This window comes from Antechinus flavipes, chromosome 1, assembly GCF_016432865.1.
Source record: "Antechinus flavipes isolate AdamAnt ecotype Samford, QLD, Australia chromosome 1, AdamAnt_v2, whole genome shotgun sequence".
Taxonomy (NCBI): Eukaryota; Metazoa; Chordata; class Mammalia; order Dasyuromorphia; family Dasyuridae; genus Antechinus; species Antechinus flavipes.
The window spans coordinates 233,611,698-233,636,082 of NC_067398.1; the positions used below are offsets into that span (position 1 = coordinate 233,611,698).

The window sequence follows — 24,385 nt, forward strand, 5'->3', positions numbered from 1 at the left end:
GTATACAGTGTGCCCATATGAATCACCAGAAATCAGTAGTAGTCATCTGTTTTGATAAGTCTTGGATGGTTATTTGTTATGGCTCGGATGCATGCCCCAGGAAGACAACAGACTTCTCAAATGTTCTAAGGTCAACAAACAGATGCCTCATTCCCCATGAACAGTGACTGACCAAGCACCACACTGCTCTGTACTTTTCCCTCTGACCTTTATTTAATGATCTCATCTCTTCTGTTTCTGTCTTTGTTCACACTTATCTCCTATGGCTATGATTCCACTCCCTTTTGCATTTCCACTTGTGGAGAATTATCCTTGTAATGCTCAACTTAGTTTCTTCCTCCTTCCATCACACGCACATGCACACACCTCAACCCACTCCTCCTTCCAAATAAAAGTTTTAGTCCCTCTCCTCAGAGTATTTTGTTTTGACCTCTCCTTTGCATTTTTGCATTTTGCCTTGTATTATATTCTTTCATGTATGTTGGATTGTAAACTTGAAGTGGCTGTATTTTAGTTCATTTTTGTGTATTCCTAGCTCCTAGCACAGTTCCTTAAATACAGAAGATATTTTTAAGTGAAAAAAAAAACGTTAATTGGATAGAATTTAATATTATCCTGATAGTCAGCTACTAAGTTGATGCCAGGCCCTTGCCCTGCCATATAACTATTTGAAAATGAAGCCCCTTTCCTGTTCAAATACATATTAGTGCTTTGCAGCCTCCATCCTGTTGAAGATTTTTTTTTCTTTTACAATGGTGTTCTTTTTTTTCCATAGGTTAAGGGAGGACAGTTTAGGAAGTCCATGCAAAGATGGATGTCCAGACTGTCTGTTGTCTTTCATAAACTACCCTAATCCTTTATTGTGCACATCATTTAAAGTGATTCTTGAAAGTTTCCCAATTTAACTTTGGGTTATTATTTTCTGTGGATTATGTGCATGAGACACAAAAATACTCAAAGCTAAGCAGCACTCAGATTGTTTTAAGTACAGAGATGATATCATTTTCACAGGCCACACTCTAGAGTGAAAAGAAGGCAAACTATCAAATTTATTTTGTTTCTCTGTCTACCTCTGTGTTTTTATAAAATCCAAGACTATTCCAAATCATGCAAGTGATCTGAATCTCTCCTTACAGGGAGTTAGGTTTTATTGTCCTGATTTGTGTCACTAATTGAGCAAATAAATTAATCTATCTTTTGGTTATCATTTCACATGTTCTTTTCCCTCTGGTTTCCCATTTAGTACTCAGTAACATCACTCAAGACTATCCCAGAACTGTGTCGGAGATGTGATTCACAGAATGAAGACAGATCAGGTATGACCTTCAATCTCTTTTGCTACTTCCCCCCCCCTTTTTTTTTCTACACTTGCTTTACTGAGTACAGATTTCTGGCAGCTTGCTGTTTTTCCTTTGTGATGTTATTCTTACACTGCTTTTCTCCAAAAAGTTCCCTGTTCCCTTCCCTCAGATGTTAAGTCATTAGCAAAAAGAGATGTGAAGACCTAAGAGGATTGGTCATATATTTATAAAGGTAGATCATCTCATCAGCTCCAAACCACATTATATGTAACAATTTACTGAAAATCGAAGAAACCATTGGTGACAAGACATAATGATACAGGCGCCAATGAAAAAATGTTGGATGCATTTACTACCCATATGGTAATGGACAGCTTGAAAGATGGGTCTTTGCCAAAGCCTGAAACCCTATCAAGGAGCTACATGATAGAATCTACTATAAGGCATACTGTAGCAGTTAAGATTAAAGCAAAGCTTTTGAGTCTAATAGTGTAAACTAAACAGAGAATCATGGCACATAGATGAGAAACAGCTGGATGAACTCTCCTCCCTGCACTGCCCCCCTCCTTTGACAAAAAGTACATTTAGTGGTGTTTTTCACTCTGTAAATCAAATTAAGCCTCTTTGTTTTTCTCTCTCTGATGGGCAAAAAAAAAAAAAAAAATAAGGGATTGCTGGGTGAGTGTTGTATTGAGCTATGATATATTTGTTATTTTTTCATGTGATGATTTGAGAGCATTGTTAAATCTGGAACCTCAGTAGTAGCTATCTGAATCCTTAAATCCATGGGTGATGTCAGACTTGAAATTATACTCAAATTATTTGTCTCAGGTTTAGCAGTGAATAAATTAAAGTTCTTTACTTATAGTGCTACCAACACTATAGATATATAGTTCATTCACATTAAAACCATTTTTATATATTAAATGTATTTTTTCTACTACACAGAGGGGAAGAGTGAATACTGTACTGAATGTGGAGACCAGAAAGACTTGGGATCAAGTAATTCCTTACTTAGTAACCTTGGTTTCTTTATCTTCAAGTTGATCTTGCTGGATTCTAAAGTCTCTTAGAGTTCTGAGTCTATTATCTTCTTATCTCATAGACCAATGGTTCTCAAACTTTTGTTTTCAGTATCTTTATCCTATTAAAAATTATTGAAGATCTCTCCAAAGCACTTTTGTTTATCTGGATTATATTTATAGACATTTACCATATTGGAAATAAAAACTATTTTTGAATTTGTAGACCTTCTAAAAGGGTTTCAGACATCCCTAAGATTCTCTAGACCATACTTTGAGAACCACTGTCACAGACTGTTTATTGTTGATGTTTACTTTGATGAATTTGTGAAAATGGATATCATTTCTTGGCTTTGTTTATTACTCTAGATTTTGTGATGAGAATTGGTTTTCATCAGAAACAACATTTATGGATATATTAAATTCAACTCAATTTTTAATATTTTTAAAAATCATAAATAATGGTTTGAATTGTTTAATGGCTTGGTTACAGAGTCTCAATATGAAATTTAAAATGACCTGTCTGGTTAGGAAATCACCTGAACTGAAATTGAACTTTAGCTGAGTCAGTGAATGACTAAATGCATAAGTAGAATTGAGGAACAATAAAGTTTCATGGTGAGATCACATCTTAAGTCCTACCTCTCAAACATGTTCAAATGCTCTCACTGGTTCAAAAATAAATTTCACTTATCTAATTATTTGATAAAAGCTTTTCTTGATCACCTAGATAAACAATTAACAGAAGCTTCCAAATAGTTTTTCCTGGTACATTTATTGCTAGTTACAAAACAAATGCTTTAACCTTCTATCCAGAAAATTATCAAAATTCATCAATTTGATTAAATTTTAAATGAATTTATTTGGGGGTGGGGAGAGGAGTTTCTCAGCTATTGTAAGTATTGAAATCACAGAAGGGGCAGAAATAATGAGGTGTCAATCTAGTAATTCTGTCATAAAAGAAAATGAATTCCATTCCTTCTTCTTGTTTATCCTAGGTGCCACTTGGTGATCATTACTTTATTCTCTAAATATTAATATATAAAATATTCTAGAATTTTGCTAAGATTTAAAGTTAATGTACCTATGATTCAAAATATCTACCTTCTTTATAAAAACTAGGGCATCATCTGCTCAATTCTAGTCCTGTAACTTCTCTCATTTTCTTAACAATAACTTGCTTAGATGGGCTACAGTAGAGTGTTTAGGGAGAGGATGTTTAGGGATAATATTAATATGCATGGAATAAAGAGGAAGGAAAAAAGTTGAGGGAGAAGATGAGGGAGGGATCCAAGGGTAGGGGGAAGTTAAGTAATGCAAGACAAGTTAAGGAATAGAACTAAAATAGAGGAGTTAGCAAGGATAGGAAATAAGACATGCACATAAACAGACCAATAAGGATAAGGAGTAAATTTATTAGGAAAAAAAGTAGAACTAATAATTATTGATCTCAGATAAAGTCAGACTTAAAGATTCAATCAATAGAAAAATCTACATTATATGTCAGCCATATTAATATTGTTTTAGAGGTATGTATTTGTATGTATAAATATATATGAATATGAGTGTGTTTAGGTGTGATATAGGTATATATATATGTGTGTGTATATATAGATGTATGTATATATGGATATGTGCAGATGTGTATATGCATTTAAATACACAAAAACACATATCTACACACACACATTTATACATTTATTCTTGCTCAATTATACCATTTTTGGGGTAGATGGCAGGAATGAAAAGGGGGAAAAATAAAAAGTGCACAACAGAACAAAAAAATAACATACAAGGAAACAAAGAAAAATGGAATACTCATGAATATAATGTCTTCTATTATATATGTTTTTTGTGAAATGGAAATTTACTTTTATTTTTTTTTTGAATGCTTCCTGATGTTCTAACAGGCATATGTTTTTTGTTTTGTTTTGTTTTTTTCTTTTTCTGACTTTTTTTTCTATTTTTTTCTTATTTTTGCATTTAGTTTCAAATAAATAAAAACCCAGTAGCTCGCCCATTACAAACCTGTGAGATAGTTTATTTAGTCCTGGTAGCTTGAACTCAATGAAAACAGATAAGGGCTCACTTTTCTTTTTTTATTTGAGTCTCAGTTCCCTGTTATCCATTTTTGTTTTCTACTTCCCCTTGTGTTATATCATTATACATTATTCCTTGAATTATTCTATATCAATTTTTTGTACCTTTCTCCCATCCTTCATTCAGAAGTTCAATATTTAACATTTATAATTTTGTCATCTATATGTATCCTTCTATATATGTTTCTCTATATTGATGTATATGTATATATACATCTATGTGTGTATGTATATCTATTTATATATAGATACATACATACATATATATGCACCCCAATATGTGTGTGTATATGTATGTGTATATATATATGTACACTTGACTTTATTAGGTTCCTAAGATACAGTGATAAAAACTAACACAATTTCATTCTTGCATAGGTGTAGTATGTCATTGTCTGTCTCTCTATGTATAAAACATACTTATGCATGTTTGTAGACATATGTGCATGCACACACGTAAATCTGCCTATATCTTCATATACACATATATGGATATATGCATATGTAACAAACATCACAGTTGACCTTTGGAAATTAGTTGTTCAAGCCCAGTTTCATGAATATGGGTCTAGATCCATTTGTCAAGCAGCAACCTAAAACTGGAATAGGCTTACATGAGATTTCAAGGTTTCAGGAAGACCCCACCCTACCTTAAAAATCTCTTCCTAATAATTATCTTCCCAAATGACTAATTATTTGGCTGAAATTCTATCATAAAATTTTAAGGCTTTTGCCCCAGGGAGAAGTAATACTTTAACTTCTTGTCAGTTTATTGAGAATAAGTCTCCAGTCTTTTTAGAGAAGGAAATTTTTTGGGGGGAGAAATATGCCAAGTACCTCAGGATTGTATCATCAAGTGAGATATATAACTAGGAAACTGAAAACCCTGAGGACAAATTTCACCTGCCTCACAATTTTGCATTTAGTATCATGGCTACAAAATAGGTTAGGGGGTCCCTAAACTATTCACTCATTCCACAGACATTTATTTGTTTAAAAAAAAATCTATTCTGTGTTATGCACTATTTCAGGCTCAGGGAAAGAAAGGATAAAATTTGGATAAAGCATTATTCCTGATTTCATGGAACTTTTCAGTCTAGTAGGGGGTCTGAGTACACTTGTAAAAATTTGACAAGCTTGGAAGACAGGCAGTTCAGCAAATAAAGATTAGTTTTGGTCAATGATTGCTATAAAAGTGAAAAAACAGTGATTTGCAGTGAAACATTTGATTGCTGTGTAGCTATTGCATAATACTTGCTGTCAGATTTGGTAAGTCAGAAAAATCATATTTCACTTAGCAAAAGTTTAAAGTAAAATTATATGGATATATACTATTCAAATAAAATATAATCAATTTAATTTAGTTTGGAGCTTATTTTGTTGGCCTGCATATTCAGATATGCATTCATTTTAATGTTATATAAGTTGTTGATTGTTATTTTTAAAAAGTAGATGCTAAACTCTGTATGCATTTTTCTCAAAACAAGGCAAAGTAGTGTTTTATGCAAAATTCAGCTGAAAACGTAGATACAATGAAGTAAATAAATAACAAAACAGTTTATATGTAATTATTTTTCATTCTTTTTTAAAAATTTATTAAATGACTATAATGTGTTAGGCATTATGCTAGACTTTGCTTGTACAGAAACAAAAAAAAAAAATTAAATAGAACCTGCCCTTAAGGAGCTTACATTCTCTGATGAGTAAACTATATATAAGCAAAAAAATAAAATAAAATATGCATAAAAGCAGTACTAAATAACTTCAGGGAACTGGCTGCTGGCAAATTTAGGATAAGTATCATTTGAACTGAACTTTGAAATACGTAGATCTTAAAAAGTAAAACACTTTTCCCAGTTAACCCAATTACAGCACATGGCCAAACTCTAAGTGTTTATTTGCTTTTCGGTAAATGCCATCTTAGAGGTATATTTATATTCTTGGCAATGGTGTTAGGCTTATTCCCAAGTGTTTTCCAATGTTGCAACAAACTTATAAATTTGAAATCTATGGTTTCCAAAGATTTTTGTAGGTCCTGAGCCAGCACTTAAAATAATAAATTGACATGACAACCTTATGGGAATCACTGACATAGTTGATGATGCTAAATATATAACTCTTCTGTTTTCAATTTAAATAAATATTTAATAGCAACTCACATAAAAAGATTATATCTCTGATTCAAATGAAAGTACTTCATTTTCATTCAATGTTGCTGATATTGAGGTTGCAATACAAATTTAATCCCAGTAAATTTGCCCCTCATTCATTAGAGAAGAATTTGGTCTGGGGTTTACAGTCCGACTAACTTGGAATAGCCTTTTAACTTTCTAGTACCATTGAAGAGATCAAGAGAGAAAAAACAAAGAAAGAAACATACAGGTTTTCAAGGTCTACTATTTCAACACCCCATATTTTAAGTCCCTTTATATCTACATCTCCCAGACACAAATTGACTGTTTTCCCTTTCCCACAGCTCTTCACAAAATATGTCTTTTGTCCTGGATTCTCTTCTCTCAAAGTAAAAAACAATGGTGACAATAAAAATGAAGTCAAGCAAATACAAAATACCTAGTAATCAAACAAAAGTTAAAATTAAGATTTTGGAAAATAGACGTACAGTAATAAAATGTCTTCAGGCATTAGTATTTCACAGGTCATCTATAGCCAAGGGAGTAACTAGGAATTTTATCTCTTGGGACAAGTATAGATCAAATTAGTTTGTTTTTGTTTTTAGTTTTTTGTTACCTGTCGCATTGTATTGATTGCTGTCTCCTCTTAAGTTTGTATAGTTCACAAAAACTCACCAGGTCTTTCTCAGACAAATTGCTGCCTAATCATGCATTCTCCATGCTGTACTTTTGAAAATGAGTTTTTATTTACCCTTCCTAAATTAAATTTCATTAGATTTCTACCTAATGCTCTATTGTGTCAAGATCATTGGGGATATTGTCCAGTTAGCTAATTGGATTAGTGGATAGAATGATAGTCCTGGAGTTAGGAAGGCCTACATTAAAATCCTGCTTTAGATACTCAATAGCTGTGTGTGACCCTAGCAAGTCACAACTCTGTCATCCTGTTTCTTTACATGTAAAATAGGGATGATAATAACTACTTCAAGGGATTGTTGTGAGGAACAAATAAGATAATATGTAAAATGATCCTCAAATATTAACAATCCAGACAGATACTACTAACTACTATTAGCTTTCTATCACTTGCAAATTTGATAAACATGCCATGTATTCCTTTATCTTAGTCACTGATAAAAATGTTAAATGCTATACATTCAGCATAAGTATTCTTGGCGTGGGTACATCACAGCAACTACTGATAATGAATCACTGACAACTACTCTCAGTCTAGTCATCCATCTTGTTCTGAATTATATTATTGTCTAATTCATATCTCTATGTTTTCCTCGAAAAAAAATAAGATCCTTTATCAAACATTTTTGTAAAATCAAAGTAAATTTGACCATAACATTTCCTTTAATTCAGAGCTTAATAATTCAAAAACAAAAAGAAATTATGTTAGTCTGGCCTGACTCATTCTTGACAAAGCCATGATGGCTCTTTGTAATTACCACATCCCTTTCTAGATGTTGAATATTCCCAGGAGTTGAACTCAAGCTCATGGGAGATAGTACATATGAAGTATTTCTGGTGAATTAAAATGAATGTGACCAGATTTTTTTTTGTTCAGACTCATGACTTTATTATAGGAACCTTTTGGTATGGAAACACACTCATAGATCCTGATGAAAATCAAACCTATACAATATTGTCTTTTGAAATTTTCAAGAATATTGAAAATCTAACAGGACTGTCCAGAGTTGCACATGTTACCATCTGCTGCATATGCCAAAGACAAGACTAGAATGCATAATTCCCTAACTCCAAGGTTTACCCTCTCTATCCAGTAAGCCTTCCATCATCAGTCGATTGCTTGATTTAAATGAAAACATATATTTAAATTGAGCTTTCCTATGCATGAATATTATCTGTAATAAGGAGTTCATATTTCTTATACCTTTGATGGTATTTGGTAATTCTGCTAATTGCTTTCTTATCATCATCTCTTCAATTCAGCTCAATAAACATTTATTAAATACTTACTATGTACCAGAAAAAACTATTTTAATAGCCTCCTCAATTATTGTCTGTATACCTTGGAAACCATTAAAGACTTCAGATACAAATATTTTTTCACAATTGATCATTTCTTTCCTTATTCAGCTTGCATTAATTTTTCCCATGCACAAGCTTTTTAATTATATGTAATCAAAATTAACTATTGTGTGTGTGTGTGTGTGTGTGTGTGTGTGTGTGTGTGTGTGTGCTTATTTCTATTTCTTGCTTGGCTAAGAATTCACCCTTTTATAGTTATGAAAGATACTTGATCTGCTTCTGTTCTGCTTTTTAAAAATATTGTGACTTTTACTATTGAAGTCATCTTCATTTCAAATTTATTACAATACATTGTTTATGGTATTGGTCTAAGCTTTAATCTCTCATACTGCTTTCAAATTTTTTCAACAGTTCTTATCAATTAGGGAATTCTAAGTATTTTATGTTTTTCAAACACTGGGTTACTGAAATCAACTGCTTATGATGTTTTTTTCTCTAAGAACCTTGATGAATTAGAAGTGTGGAGGTGCTATTTCTCCTTTACTTTAGTAGTTACCCCCCCAGGTGAGCCCTGAGCATTAAATAATAAATAATTAGCTGGAGTGGTGTTTTTGTTTGTTCCTCCCCCAGAGTCTCTGTAGCAAGAGGAATGGAGTGCTAAGACAGGCCCAGCACAAGCATGCATTTTAAATTGTACTCCAGCTGTGTATACATGGATGCTAGTGGAGGTGAGGTGCTGAGTGAACACTTTAGAATTTATAAAGTTCTTTCCTGTCTCCATCACTTACTTTCCAGACAATCCACAAATCTCTTTCAGCTTCAGTTTCCCTATCTGTAAAGTGAGGATAGTTATGTATGTATCTAAGAGAATTGTTGTGAGCATAAAGTATGTATGTTACTTTTATTAAAGCACTATTTAAGTATAATGATGATGATCTTTGTAAGGGTTCTCTCTTCTTTCTCCAACATATTTAACTAGAAATATTCTAAATCTGATAATCCATCCATTTGAAGATGTATAGAGTTGAAGAGGCTCAGAAAAAATGAGAAATTCACCATCTTGCTTGTCACTAGAACTGGAAATCTAAATCAGATCTCTGCTGTTTTCCAGTTTTCCCAACAATTTTTATCCAAAAATGAAGGTATTTCCCTAAATAACTCATGCTCTTTGTTTTACCAAACACTGGAAAACATTTTTCAATTATTTATGCTCTTTTGCTTATCTAATTTGTTCCACTCTTCTATTTTTCTAGATTTGTTTGTTTTTTAAAGGAGAACCATATAGTTTTAATGACTGCTACATTAAAATGTAGTTTAAACTCTAAAAATGTTGTGCTTCGTTTATGAATGCTTTTTCTCAAAATTTTTCTGGATATTCTTGATTTTTTTCCTACCAAATGAATTTTATTATTATTTTGTCCCTTGGAAGTGTGATTCATAGAGCACCAAATCTGTAAATTAGTTTAAGTAGCATTGTAATTTGTTATTTTTAATTTAATTGCAGTAAAACCATGAGACACTAATCTCCCTCCAATTGTAAAGAGTGTTTTGCATTTGTATGCATACAAGTCTCAAAGTTTATTGGTAGGTAGACTTCTAGATATTTTATTCACTTTTTTGATAATTAATTTGGATGAGATTTCTTTTTCTATTTCATCTTACTGGGTTTTCTTAATGAACTAAAGGATTAATAATTTTGCTGATTTATTTTATATCTTGATACATTATTGAACTTATTGTTTCCTTTGATAAGTTTTATCTCTCTAGGATTTTATAAGTAAACTCTCATATCATTGGCACATAGAGATAATTTTGCCTTCTCTTTACCTATTCTCATTCCCTAAAAGTTCATTGTCCTGTCTTATTTGCTTGCTTTAGTCTTGATCTTTTGGAAAGGCTTTTAGTGTATTTCTATTCTTCCCCCTACCCCTCCAAAAGTAATTATTATTTTTAGATAGTTATTATTTATAATGTTAAATAAAATTTTATTTACTTATTTATTTGTAGTATTCTTACCATAAATGATGACTGCTTAATTCATTGTATCTTTTTTTTTTTTAAACTTTTGTTGTGTTTGAAGATGTAAACTTTCTCTAAGGATTGTTTTGGTCTCATGCCAACATTTTGGTTATGTTATGTCATTGTCGTTACTTTCTTTGATAAAAATTATATTCTTTTTTTAGTAGGATCATATTTTTGTTTTCCATTTAAAATCTGAATTTTTTTCTTCACATTTATCTTATTAGTAATTAACTTTTATCATGTTGTGATCTGAAAAGATATTTTTAAAAGAAATATATGTTAATATATTTGTTTGTCTGTATTTGTCCATTAGTTTTTAATGCCCTAAAACAATGTCAGTTTTTGTAAAGGTACAATGCAAAGTGGGAAAACAAGATTTTCATTCAGTAATTCTTAGACATCTTTTTTTTTGATAAAATTTTAGTCAGGTAATTAAGTTCTTTTAAAAAGTAAAGCAGATGCACAGTAAACTCACCAATTAACTTAGGTATTTAAAAAAGTGTTTTAGTAAGATCACATAACAGAAGATAATTTAATAGTTTATCACAGTCCTGTACAAATAGCATTATAAACACTAAACTTTGAAGTGATCTGAAGCTGACAAAGATAAATAAGGGCAACAGAAAGAGTAGATTAAAAAACCTATATTGGCAGAAGTAACAATCAAAAAATGAATATAACCATTGCTTAGGGTCAATGGGATAATGATAACTGGCAGCAGAGAGGATAGGTTGCTCAATTTTTATTTTATTCTTTTCCCACTGGAAATGAAAGAACAAAAATGGCTAACAGGACTTTGATATTCATGTAAAGAGACAGTAAGAGAGCATCTAGTGGTTCTTGGTGAATTGATTCAATTGATTGAAATAAACTATGTCTTATACTGAAAGAATAGGCAGATATGATTGTTGAATCATTCTTATATATGAAAACATGTAGAAAATGAATGGTATTTACAAGATCAAAAAGGGCAAATGTACTAACTAAAAAAAAAAAAAAAAAAAGGAAGAAAATAGTATCCGCATTCTGTAAGCCTGTCAATTTGACTTTGATTCCTTGGATACTCCAAAAGGATTATTATGGAATAGCATCTACAGTATGAAATCCCAATTAAACAGAGATGGCATGGCTTCCTCAAGAACAAATCATATGAGACCAAACTTATTTCTTTTTCATGCAGTTATTAAACTGATAAATAAGAGAAATATAGTAGGTCTTATTTAAAATTATTTCATGAAGGATCCGATATTGGAAATATAAGAGTTTTTGGTAATACAATAATACAATTAGATGGATTCAGAATTGATCAGATGACCAGGGTAATTTTCAACAATAATAATAGCTAATAATAGCTAGAATTCATAAGGACCTTTTACAAAGTAACTTGCAAATCTTATCTCATTTTTTATCTCATAACAACTCTAAGAAGTAGGTACAATTTCTCTCCCCCCATTTACACATGAGAAATCTGAGTCTGAGATGGCCCAGAGTCACACAGCTGGTATCTAGGGTAAGGTTTGAACTCAGATTTCTCAGATTCATAAGTTCAGCATTCTATATGCTGTGTTGTCTAACTGTCAATGATTAGTTGTCATCATTTCAGATAGGGTCTTCTAAGGGATCTATGATTAAAACCATTCTGTTTAGCCTTTTTAACTTGGATAAAAACATAGTTGACATGTTCATCAATTTTGCAAATGATATAAATCCAATAGGGATAGCCAACATATTAGATAATAAAGTCATTATGCAAAATGTTTAGATATATAGAATTGGATGTGTGTGTGTTCATTGTTTATTTTAACAGTAATATACATTACCTAATTATCTCTTTTAACCATGACCATTTATGGTATCAATCCAAGATTTTAGATTCAGTTAAGACATAATAGATTCTATTACAATTCTTCATTTTAACTTTGTGTGAATCCTAATGTTTCAAGTCTGTTTCTTGTAAACAGTCTATTTTAGAGTTTTGTTTTGTGATCCATTCTGGCAGTCACTTCCATTTTATTGGAGATTTTTATTTAATTCATAATAATTATCATAATTATTAGTTTAGATTTTTCCCTCAGTCATATTTTACCATGTTTCTTCTCCCTTCATCCACAAGGAAAAATAAAGCAGAGACTGAAAGAGAATTAAATAAATGCTAGAATATATAATTTAAAGATCTAGATACTTCTCTTTCCTCTTCCACTTTTCCTCACTAAGATCCAGGCCACTGGGTATTGCTCTTTCTCACTGTCTTCATCTTACCTTTGTAATAATCATCATGTTGATGTAGAATTAAATTAGTAGAGTTAAGAGAACACTTTCTATAATGATGGCAGCAATCATTTAGGGAAGACAACGTGCTTATCTAAAATTAATATATACATGCTATATAGAAAATTACTATGAGGTAGTTTGAGAAGAAAACGTACTAAGTGGTGAATGGGGGTAAAGAGTGAGTTGGGATCAAGAAATCCTCTATCTAGACAGTAGCATTTGAACTAAGTTTTAAAGGAAATCAGAGATTTCAAGAGGTAGAGATAAAGATGGAGTAAGGAAAACAGCCAGAATAAAATCATTAACACAAAAGAGGGAACAAAGTATAAAAGCATCGCTGGTTGATAAAATATGTATAGGGAAGTAATGAATAATCTTGTTAAGATAGAAAAGGGTCAATTTTTGAAGAACTTTAAATTACAAGCAGAGGAGTTTAGGTTTCATCTTAGAGGTTATAGGGAACCACATAAGGGTGAGGAAAAATATACAGTTAGATATTTGCTTTAGGAAGTGCCAATCACTTTGATGACTATGTGGAAGCTGGATTGTGATAAGAGACTAGAAACAGGAGACCAATTAGGAGATGATTAAAGTCATGGGGACCCAAACTAGAATGATAGCTGGGGTGGGTGAAATGAAAAGTTGGATGTAATAAGTGTTGTTGAAATAGAAACCAGATATTGCAATATATTGGATATATGGGAACTAAAGTAATTGGAAAGATGGTGGTTCCCTCATTAGAAACAGGAAAGTTTGGCAAAAGGAGGCTTTGAGGAAAAGGTAATGACTTGTAGTTAAGATTTGTTGAGTTTGAAATGACTATACAACATGCAGTTTGAAATCTCTTATAGATAGTTTATGATATAGGCAATGAATCTGAGGGATTACAGTTGAATATGTCAGGAAATGGTTTCAAAATAATTCCCACCACATTAATTTATCACACTTAATATATTTATCAGATATGAATATATCTTGATTGAATCATTCAAACCATAGGTGTGAACAAGATTTATAGACCTTCATTAAGTAAATCAATCAGTCAAAGACTTTAAGTGCAAAAAGTCTTTGAGAAAATTTGGTCATATCTGCTTTATCCATTTCAGGGCTAAGATATTCTAGGGAGGCAGAAGAGATTGTTAGAGCCCTTAGAAGAAACTGTTTCCGGAGATGGGGAAGAAGAAAGCTCCTCAACCCTAACTTTAGTGTAGGTCTCTCTCTGTCCCCAATTCCACCTTGACCAAAGGAGAATATTGTATGCTTAGAAGATTTTCCATCAGTGTTCAAATAGACAGTAGATGACAAAGTAGAGGATAATAGAGCTTTGAACTGCTTCACCAAAGGGTCAGAATTAGGAAGGAAGAAAAATATTGTTAAAGTAGTGGTAATGATTTGGTAAAGCATTGAGAGGTAAAGGAATTAGAGATTGTAGTAAGGACTAAGAATAAGTATAGACATAAATCATGGGGAGAAATGAAATGATAGAAGATTGTTATTAGATAAAAGGATATGGATATGACTAAACTTATGTGAAACTGAGGTGGAGTAGAGTAGGTCATGGCAGTTGAGAGCTGAAAGGTTATGATATTTGAGGGAACACCAATAATTTTTTAAATTTTCCTAATAAAAGGACAAATATTGGAGTGAAAAGGAAGATTATGAATCAGGCACTGAATTATTGAGAAAAGAGGAAGAATGTTTTGAGAGTCTATAGATAACAGCCACTAAGATCTGAATTAGGTGATAAGTTTGATAGAGTAAACTTCAAAGGAGGTAAAACTACTGAGGGAATGAGGCACATATTACTAGGATTAATGGGTTTGAGAAGTTGGGTATTAAGGGTCCAACTCTCTCAGGTCAGTTTTTGTGTCAACCTGGGTTTGGAGGGTACCAAGTCTTATTAAAAGCTAGAATATGGAATAGAGAGAGGAAGATGTCTAAAATTAACAAAGGCTTATTAAATTTAATTTGAGGGATCATAGTAAAAGGTAAGCAAATAAATGGAATGGGGCATTGAAGATAGGGCTGAGGTGAATGGAGATGAGAAGGCACACAGCAGTTGACAGAAAAAGATTTTTGCTCTCTCACTGGGGGATTTAGTATCACAGGGATGGAAAAGTATTAGGGAGAATATGTCCAAGAAGAGTAGAGGCAGAAAGGAAGAATTCAGCTGATGAAGTCAGCTTAATAGAATGTTGAAGGTCTCTGTAAGGTATTTAATCTCTTTTCTTTGTGGATAGCTGGTGCAGATTTATTATTTGCATTTCCTTCTGAACTTCTCATGACTCTAAAATTGCTGAAGTTATTGTCAGTTTAGTCCTTCAAGGTGGTTGAAGAGAGTGGCAAGCAACTACACTAAGCTGTCTGTCTTCAGCTAGAAGCAGTGCAGCCAGTGACTAATTTTTAATAACTTTTTAGCCATTAGTCGCTTCTAATGTCTAAGTTGGAATGCTGAGACTGTGGTTTCAGATAGGACATCTGTTTGAGACCATCTATGCATTGCCTATTGCTGCAATCCTGGACTAGAATGTTGGCCAAATCCAAGGTTTATATCCTTTCTCATAGTCATGGATGGATAGTTGAGCCCAGATTTTCTTCCTGTTGAATTTTGGAAAGGGATTCTCAACTGGGACTAGAGGTTGTCCCCTACTCTAGTCCTGAGAAGGATAAAGGAGCTAAAATCTCCTGGATGGGGACCAGAAGATTAAAGCAGAGATCGTGGTCCCAGGTCAAGGTACCCATTGTGGTTCACCTCTGGAGTTCATACCATTTCTTTGATTGTGTGTGTGTGTGTGTGTGTGTGTGTGTATTGTATATGAATTACCTCACTAGTGTTCTCTATTGTTTGTTGACACTCATTTATTAATGTTTTCCATTTTGCGATCTTTCATTTAGATGTCTTTGCTAAAAGTTTCAACATTATTAAATTTTATTGTTGCCTTATCTGAGATTATGCAGATTAGGCAGTCTGATTTTTAGAGTTCCTTAAAACACAATAAATTTTATTCCAACCCCCATCATTTTTCACTTTCATATTTTAAATGTGCTTATTATCTGAAACACATTGTTGGATTAAAAAAAAATTTCAATCACTTTTATTGGGGAATTTAATCCATTCACATTTAGAGTTACAACTCTTGAGTTTGTGTTTTCTTCTATTAGATATATATGTTGCTCTTCTTTTAAATCAGCACTTAATCTCTGGGATTTGTTTTGCTGACCTAATCTTTTTCTTCCCCATCAGTTCCCCTTTCTTTTGTTACCATGAAAAATTTCAGACTCCTTGGGCTTACTTTTATTATTTCCCTTTTCCTCTCCCTCCCTCTCTCTCTTTCTCTATCATTCTTACTCTTCTTCTCCCCCTCCTTTTCTCTCCCTCTTTCCCCTACTTTCTGTTTCTCTCCTTCCCCTAATCCTTCTGGTTCCCAAAGTTCTCCACCAACCACATCCATTTTTGTTTCATTGTTAGTAAAATTAATGAACCTTTCCAAATAAGTGCTGTTATCTACTCTCTTGTAGATTTTTCTTTTTAGATTACTTTATGTAACACCTGTCCCAAGCCTATTGGTTTAGGACTCCTTATTGGTAGAGATTAATACCCTTCCCTACATGAGAAGTAGGGTAGAGTTGATGAGAATGGAAAAGCTCCATCCTTTTTAGGTCCTCTTTAGGAACTTTTCAAGCTTCTAGTATTCTTCAAGGGTCAAATTTCTTATGGTGTTTCTGGCTTCCACTACTAAGAGAGAAAATGGAAGAGGGAAGCCCCACATCAGATTGATGAATAAAAAGATTCTGGGAAGGTATGAGAAAATTTATTATATCTTTCTATCTAGCTTGCCATACTAGACTTTGGACAATTTCCCCTTAAGTAAGATACACCATTTCTTCTTGGTTATTTTCTTCCTGATGGGAGAATTCCTTCATTCATATTGTCTGGTGTATGTTCATATATACATATCATCTTTGATTTCTTTTTTTTCTATGATTGGATAAATGGATTTCTTTGCTATTCACATTTTGTGAGAAAGAGATCAAGCCTTGGATGTAGTGCTTAGAGTCCTCCTTCCACCAAATAATGATACAATAGATCAGGTTAGATTGAACCTGATCAAATTCCCTAAACTAACAATATTTAAAGATAGCAGATAAATATAATTCTAGGTAGTTATTCCCTCTTTTTTTTAGAGAAGGGAGCAGCATCTATCCCCAACTTCCTATTTCCTTTCCTCATAGGAGTGGAAATCTCTCTTGGAGAAGTGTCAGGGAAGAAGGGACTAGAGATGTCTATTCTAGCTCCCTTCAAGTCACATTAAGATAACCCCATTCTAAAATCTAGAGGATGGCCCTTGCTACGCATGGGGTCTTGTTACATATAGGGCTTTTTACATTTAAACCTATATAACACAAATGCGTCATGGGGAGTCTTTTGTTGTCTTGAATTCAGAGAGATCTATATTGTTTTTTGTCTTTTTCAATATCACTTACCTCTCTTGATATCATCTTCTCTGATCTTAATCAATTCTAATCTTAATTAAAATTACTATTGACACACATGACTCCATCTTGTAGAAGTTGATTTCTGTAATCATTGTCATCTCCCAGCACTGGTCATTCCAAAATGCCTCATTTTTAAAATTGATGTTCCATTATCCAACTTGAACTTCTCCTATTCTATCTATATTATCCCATCATCTGGTTTACTAATAAATGAATGGATTTTCCCCAAAAATATTTTTTACCTTCACTTGCTTTCCACTTGCAATCGTTTTGTTCCATAGATTCTTTAGTTCAGTGATACTCCCTTTGATTTGTCAGTGTCTTTTAATATCCTTTTTTTCCCTTAAATCAAAATATCCACCAAAATTAAAGAATATCCTCCCACTCCATATTCATGATTTTTCTATCCTTAACCTCATGAAAACAAGGATTTCATTTATTCATCTTTCATTGCTGTCTGAAAGAATTTAACTTTCTTCTGTTTAATTAGCTTGCATATTTATATTTTCACATCTTGGTCCATTTGAAGAAATGATTCATTTTCTTCCATTTTGCTAAACAAATAGTTTTTCTATTATCAAGTAGGCTATATAGGCTCAGTTTTGCAGGATATGCTTTTGGGAGAATACATATCTTTATTTGGATTTCAGTTTTTTCTTTGATTTCTTGAAAATATGGGCTGTTCTGTATTATTCTAATTTAGCCTTAAATGTGAAAAAAATTAGCCTTGCCTGCAAAATTTTGTTGCAGTTATGATGTTTCCTGATGATTTTCTGTAAGATCTATAATCATTAGATTATCTCTTAACATTGGATTATCTTCTGTTTTCATGTTAAGTATTCTTAAATGGTACTGCTCCTCTATTTTCTCTGATTTTATTTTTTTTAATTTTCTTCTTTTATTTTTTTCTGCCTCTCTATTTTGTAATCCAATTCTACTACTTTCCTCAAAGAATCCTTTGTTATAGAGTCTTTGTCTTTTGTTCTGAAATTGATTACCTTTTTTTTTCAAGTTCCCAATTTCTTTCTTAAAACATTTAACTTCTATTTTTATTTCTTTGATATTTTTACTTAATTCTTTTATTGTTTTCCTGAACCAATATGAATAGTCATGAAGCTTCTTCTTTCTTCTTGAAGTGGCTTTCAGAACTTTAAGCTTATTTATTTTCTCAAAAAATATTAACTCAATTGCCTTTGCTATAAACCATTTGTCCATTGTGATGAAATTGTCTTTAATGCTTGCTAATTTCTTCATTCATTTTTATTGCTATTTATCAATACCTCTTGTGATTATAGTAATCTTGATGTTAATATCCTTCTTACAACAGCTTTCTCTCTTCTAAGGGTACAATATATTTGTGTTCCTTCTCTAACTCTTACTTCCTATTCTCTATTTTTTCAGATTACCATCTTGGGGGAGGAAGATTATGTCTTCCTCTCTAAAACTGATTTACTTTTATCCTTAGAATTATAGGTAAAGGATTGTGACAGTATTTAAAAATAGCTTTGGAGAAATTTCCTGCATGATACTTTTTGGCAGAGTACTAGAGTAGTACATATTAAAATCCTTTGAATTTTAGTGTCTGCTCCATCTTTTTTTTCATTCTTATTGCTGTCTATTTTTACTCATTTGTGGTACTATAAACTTGTAATAAGTGCTACACATGTTCCTCCTCAAAGTCTTGTCCCCTAAATTCTACTGTTTCACATTTGCCCCCTTTCCTCCCTCTCAAGTCGTAGAGCTTCACAGGTCTCAGTCTATCCAAGAAGTGGGGACCACATCTTTCATATATAGATATATACCTTTCTTGAGTCTTATATTTGAAAGACAACTTTTCTATTCACCTCTTGTCTTTTTTTTCAGGAATGGTTTCAGGAAAATGGTTTTCAGGTCTATTCATTAAATAGCCATTCCCTCCCCCTCAAATGATTATACACAATATACAGTTTTGCCAGGTAGGTGATTTTTGATTGTAATTCTAGCTCCTTTGCCTCTGGAATACCATATTCTAAGTCCTCCAATCTTTTAACAAAGAAGCTGTTAAATTTTATATTATTCTCACTATGGAATAATAATATTGAAATTTTTTTTTCTGACTGCTTAGAATATTTTCTCCTTGACCTAGGATCTCTGGAATTTGGTTATAAAAGGAACTCTCAATTTGGGATCTCTTTCAGGAGGTGATTGATGATTTCTTTCAATTTCTCTTTTTCCCTTTGGTTCTAGAATATCAGGGTAATTTTCCTTCATAATTTCTTGAATATGATGTTGCCTCTTTTTTTAATCATAGCTTTCTAGTAGTCAGTAATTCTTAAATTGTCTCTCATGGCTCTATTTTCCAGTTCATTTGTTTTTCCAGTAAGAGATTTCACATTTTCTTTGATTTTCTTTTATTGTTTCTTGATGTCTCATGGAGTCATTAGCTTCCTCTTGCCCAGTACTAATTTTTAAGGAATTATTTTCTTCAGAGAATTTTTGTACCTCCTTTTCCATGTGACCAGTTCTACTTTTTAGTGAGTTTTTTTCCTTTGATGAATTTTTGCACTCTTAATCCATTTAGTCAATTCTACTTTTTAAAAATAGTCTTCTTTTCAGGTGATTTTTGTGCCTCTTCTTACCATTTGATCTATTCCATTTTTAAGGAATTATTTTCTTCAGTTTTTTTGGTGTTTTTCTTTCAGTTTATCAAGCTTGTTGACTACTTTTTTCAGTTTTTTTGCATCATTCTCATTTCTTTTTCATGTTTTTCTTCTTTGAAAACCTATTTTGAGCTGTTCTAGGAATTCTTTTTGCGCTTGAGACCAATTCACATTTTTCTTTAAGGTTTTGAATATAGTGGCTTTGATTTTGTTGTCTTCTTTTCAGTTTCAATCTTTGATGTCAACACAGTAATTTTCAGTGGCCAGGTTCTTTTTTTCTAATCTATTTATGTTAAAGTTAAACTCTACCTGTGTTAAAGGGGAGAACAGTTCCAAGCTTCAGGCTTTTTGTACAGCTGTTTTCAGAACTAGTTTTAGGATTCTGTAAGTTTTCAGTTCTTCCAAAGTGGTATGATCTAGGAAGAGGTATATTTACTACTATTCTAGCCTCTTCTCTGGTCTGAGTAACCACATGCACTCTTTTCTGTCCTGAATCCAGAATCCCCTGCTCCTTTGCAGCTATATGCCCTAGTGTGTCCATATTCCTTCTTTATCCTGACTGTGACCCAGATTCATATATGGACAGTGCAACAGTCCTGTACTCAGTGCCATTGAAGTGACTTCTGTAAACTTTTGTCTTACTCCTTTACCATTTTTAGCGGAGTTCCTGAAACTGCTGTTGCTACCACTAATTTCAGTTGCCCCCAATGCCTGTTGTTTGCTGGGGCAGTACCTACATTTGTGTAACCTAAAATGTATTACTCTCAGCCTAGTGTGACATACTTATCCTGCCAACTTTCTAAGTTGTCTTGGGCTAGAAAATTGTTTCACCCTGTTCTTTTGTGGGTTCTACTTCTGAATTTGTCCTGACACATTATTTTAAATTGTTTGAGGGGAATTTGGAAGATCTATGCCCTTTTGGTTCCACTCACCCTCCCTTTAAACTCACATGTTTTAAATAACACTACCCTTATAGTTTTTACAAAACTTGTGAAAATTCTCATTTTTGGCAAAACAAAGAACCCCAGCATTGCATTTCTTATGGTTCAAACAGTATTAAAACTGTAAAAAATGCCACACATTTCATTTCGATTCTAAAGCTTGTTTCCCTGATATCAGTAATGCCAGAACTATGTGATGTTATTTTCTCTGTCTTTTGGAATATCCACATGTATTTCTAGGTATAGAAACCCCAGTAAAAGAACTTGGAGTGAATTCAAGACTTAATTCCTTTAAGAAGTTTTACCAGTGTCATGAACCTTAAGAAGCAGGATCAAGCACATTTTTAGATGACAATAAAAAAGAAATAGTTGGGAAAAATGAGAAAAGCAATAGATATGAAGTCAGAGGATCCAGGTTCAAATTCTGGCTTTTATTCCTTACTTGTATTATATTTGGCACCTCATTTGATCTCTGGGACTCAGTTTTCTCATATGTAAAATGACCAATTATTATGTTTTATTAAAAGTTATTTTAAGATCTAAAAGTAATCTTGTTTTCAAAATATTGTCTCCTCTTTCATGAAGAGATATTCCTATAGATAGAGAGTCACTTTTTATTTTATAGGATCCCTAGAGTATGGGGCTTGCAGTCAGGAAGACTCATCTTCCTGATTTCAAATCTGGCCTCAAACACCTATTAGCTGTGTTATCCTGGGCAAGTCACTTATCTCTGCCTCAATTTCTTATCTGTAAAATTAACTGGAGAAGGAAATGGCAAACAATTCCAGTAAATTTGCCAAGAAAACACAAAATGGGGTCACAAAAAGTCTGAAATGATTGAAGAACAAAAAAAGAATTTATACTTAGTGCTCAAATAATTTAGTTCCTATGGAAGTTTTCATAGAACAAAGACATATACATAACTTAGAAGCAATTTCTACTCTAAAATGGGTAGGAAATGGGAAAAATCTGAAATTGACACATTTGCTTATTTTTTTTTACTTATTGTTTCTTCCTGTTAGCCACTGAAAGGTAAACACTTTCTAAATCTAATTCAAATAACCTTTTTCCTTTGTCAGTTAGACTCTGTTATGATCAGATCATCAGTTGAAATTTTTTAAATAAAATTTTAGTAATTCTTAAGTTAAAAAAAATATATCTCCCATATACCTACTCCTTTGCTACCACTTTAGGATTTCCTCATCTGTTGGTCTCCAAATCTTTGGGAACAGAAAAAAAGAATACAGGTAGTGCTCACCAAGGCTTTCCTACTCATCAGAAACCTTGTTAAAGGAATTTTTAATGAATTTCAACCATAATCACCTTTTATCCTTCTCCTCTAATAGAACCAAAATAGGTAGCTGAGGTTGAGCCCTCATCTTAGTCTTTTAGATTCTTGAATAAAGAGAAAATAGAAAATGTTGGAGGAGTTCCAGGGAAGATTCACTTAGATTTTCTCTGTCCACAGATATGTTAATACAGAGTTTTCTTTCCTACCACAAAAATTCCTGACCCCATTCCATGGATCAACAGGTAGTCAAAGTTATCTCCAATTTGAAGTTACTATCCAGCCCTCAGTCATAGGAACACTGAAGATACTTATTTCCCCCTGGACTCTATCTTTCTCTTCCTATTGTCAGAAAAAGGTATAAGCCACTTATCACTTCCTTTAGACCTTGAGGTTTTTGTGCTGAGGTCAATTTATGAAAGGTTTGGGAACTTGGAACTTACATTAAGACTTTTATTAATTTCTGTTACAGACTTTTGGGTGTTCAAATAGAAGGAAACACATAAGACTCAGAATAAAAGCATTCAGAAAATCTTAGATTCCCAATGCCATTCTTAGTGGAGGTTAAAAAAAAAGTCACTATATGCTCTGACATGGAAATAATATATTGCTCCTACTTATCTTTCTGCTTAGGATAGGAATTGAATTCTGTATAAAGCAATTATTTTATTAGTGTTAAAAACCAAAATTTGCTTGATATAAATTAAATAAAGGAAACTTAGAAGACTATATTTTTTTCTCTTTTGATTTCTCAAGCTAGTGTTCAAATACAGAAACCCAAATTTTATATTAGGATGGCATTATAAACAGATGTCAGCAAAGAATTGGCATTTTGGCATTCAGCACTGGCATCAAGGCTTAAAAATAAACCTACACTTAAAGTAGTAAACTACACATTATCTGCATAAGAAAATGTTATTTTATCAGTCTCGTGAGCCAAATAATTGTCCTCTGTCAGCAATTAACTTATAATTATAATTATAAACTTATAGAAATCAGATTAAAGTCAAGGTTCAGAAGAATGTGTTACATTCTGGTTTGGGTCATATAGAATAAAGTATGCATATGTATGATGTGCTTAATGTAGGACCTGTGTAGAAATCAGGCAGATTACAATGTGACACATATAATTATCTTAAATATCTGCCTTAACTTTTTATGTATCCTTTCAATAGTTTGCTAAATAATTACCTTGTCTTGTGAAGACTGGGTTCAAGTTTTGACTCTACAAAATAGGTTTAAGAGCTTTGGAAAGTCTGAACTTCAATCTGTTCATCTGCAAATTGAAAGGAACAAATGCACTATCAATATCATATGTTTGTTTTAAAGATTAAATAAAATAGTTATAAAAATATATCACAAACTTTGTTATATTAGACTAATGTGAATTATATCATATATTTAATGTAGCATTCACTTCTAAATCATCAAGTTTTTAAATATGCCGAATAGTCACATGTTGAGTGAATATTTGCATAGTATCTTTAATTTTCATATATATTTTTCCCAGACCATTCTTCTAGGACAGATTCAGAATAAGTCCCTGTCACGTTCTGGGGTTTAGAAGCATAGTGTCCCCTATGATCTGGAAAATCCATGTAAAATGTTTTGACTCTCCCTTTATACCATAGAAGTCTGAATTTTTTTCCCTTTTTCTTTTATGGTATGTCTACATTACTTTATTGTAAAATTTGGATTAAGTATATATATATATGTGTGTGTGTGTGTGTGTGCATATAATATATATAATAGGCTATATTATATAAAACTATACATATATGTAATGCATTTCTGAGTTTCTAAACTGTTTTAACATTGTCTGCTGACCTTCTCATGCTTTCTGCAGCTTCTGCAAAACTCCCCCAAATTCCTATTTGATTTCTTTTGCTGACATCTAACATATTAAAACTGCAGTGGGGAAAATTGTGATGTGGAAAGGATAAGTGTACGTAGTTATACCCTGTAAATAAATTGTATCAAAACAAGAGAGTTGTTGTATCTTAGACCTAATTGAATATTTACTGTCTTTAATTTCAAGAATGTAAGAAATATAAATTATCTAAAATAGTGGGTTTTAGAACTTGATGGGAAAGGAAGAACACAAGAAAGAAAAGTTTAACTCATTATGAACAAAACTTTTGAAATATTAAAAATAGTCAAAAAGAATAAAGATTC

At 32.4% G+C, this 24,385-nt stretch overlaps 1 protein-coding gene across 2 annotated transcripts in view; it reads left to right on the top strand.

Annotated features, from left to right (window-relative positions):
* Nucleotides 1-24,385, top strand: part of SNCAIP (synuclein alpha interacting protein) — a 199,722-nt gene that overhangs the window by 124,080 nt on the left and 51,257 nt on the right. For both annotated transcript variants that reach the window (XM_051997926.1, XM_051997934.1), the window contains exon 3: nucleotides 1,244-1,316. In XM_051997926.1, coding sequence (XP_051853886.1) covers nucleotides 1,244-1,316 — 73 coding nt within the window. The remainder of the gene's footprint in view (nucleotides 1-1,243; nucleotides 1,317-24,385) is intronic.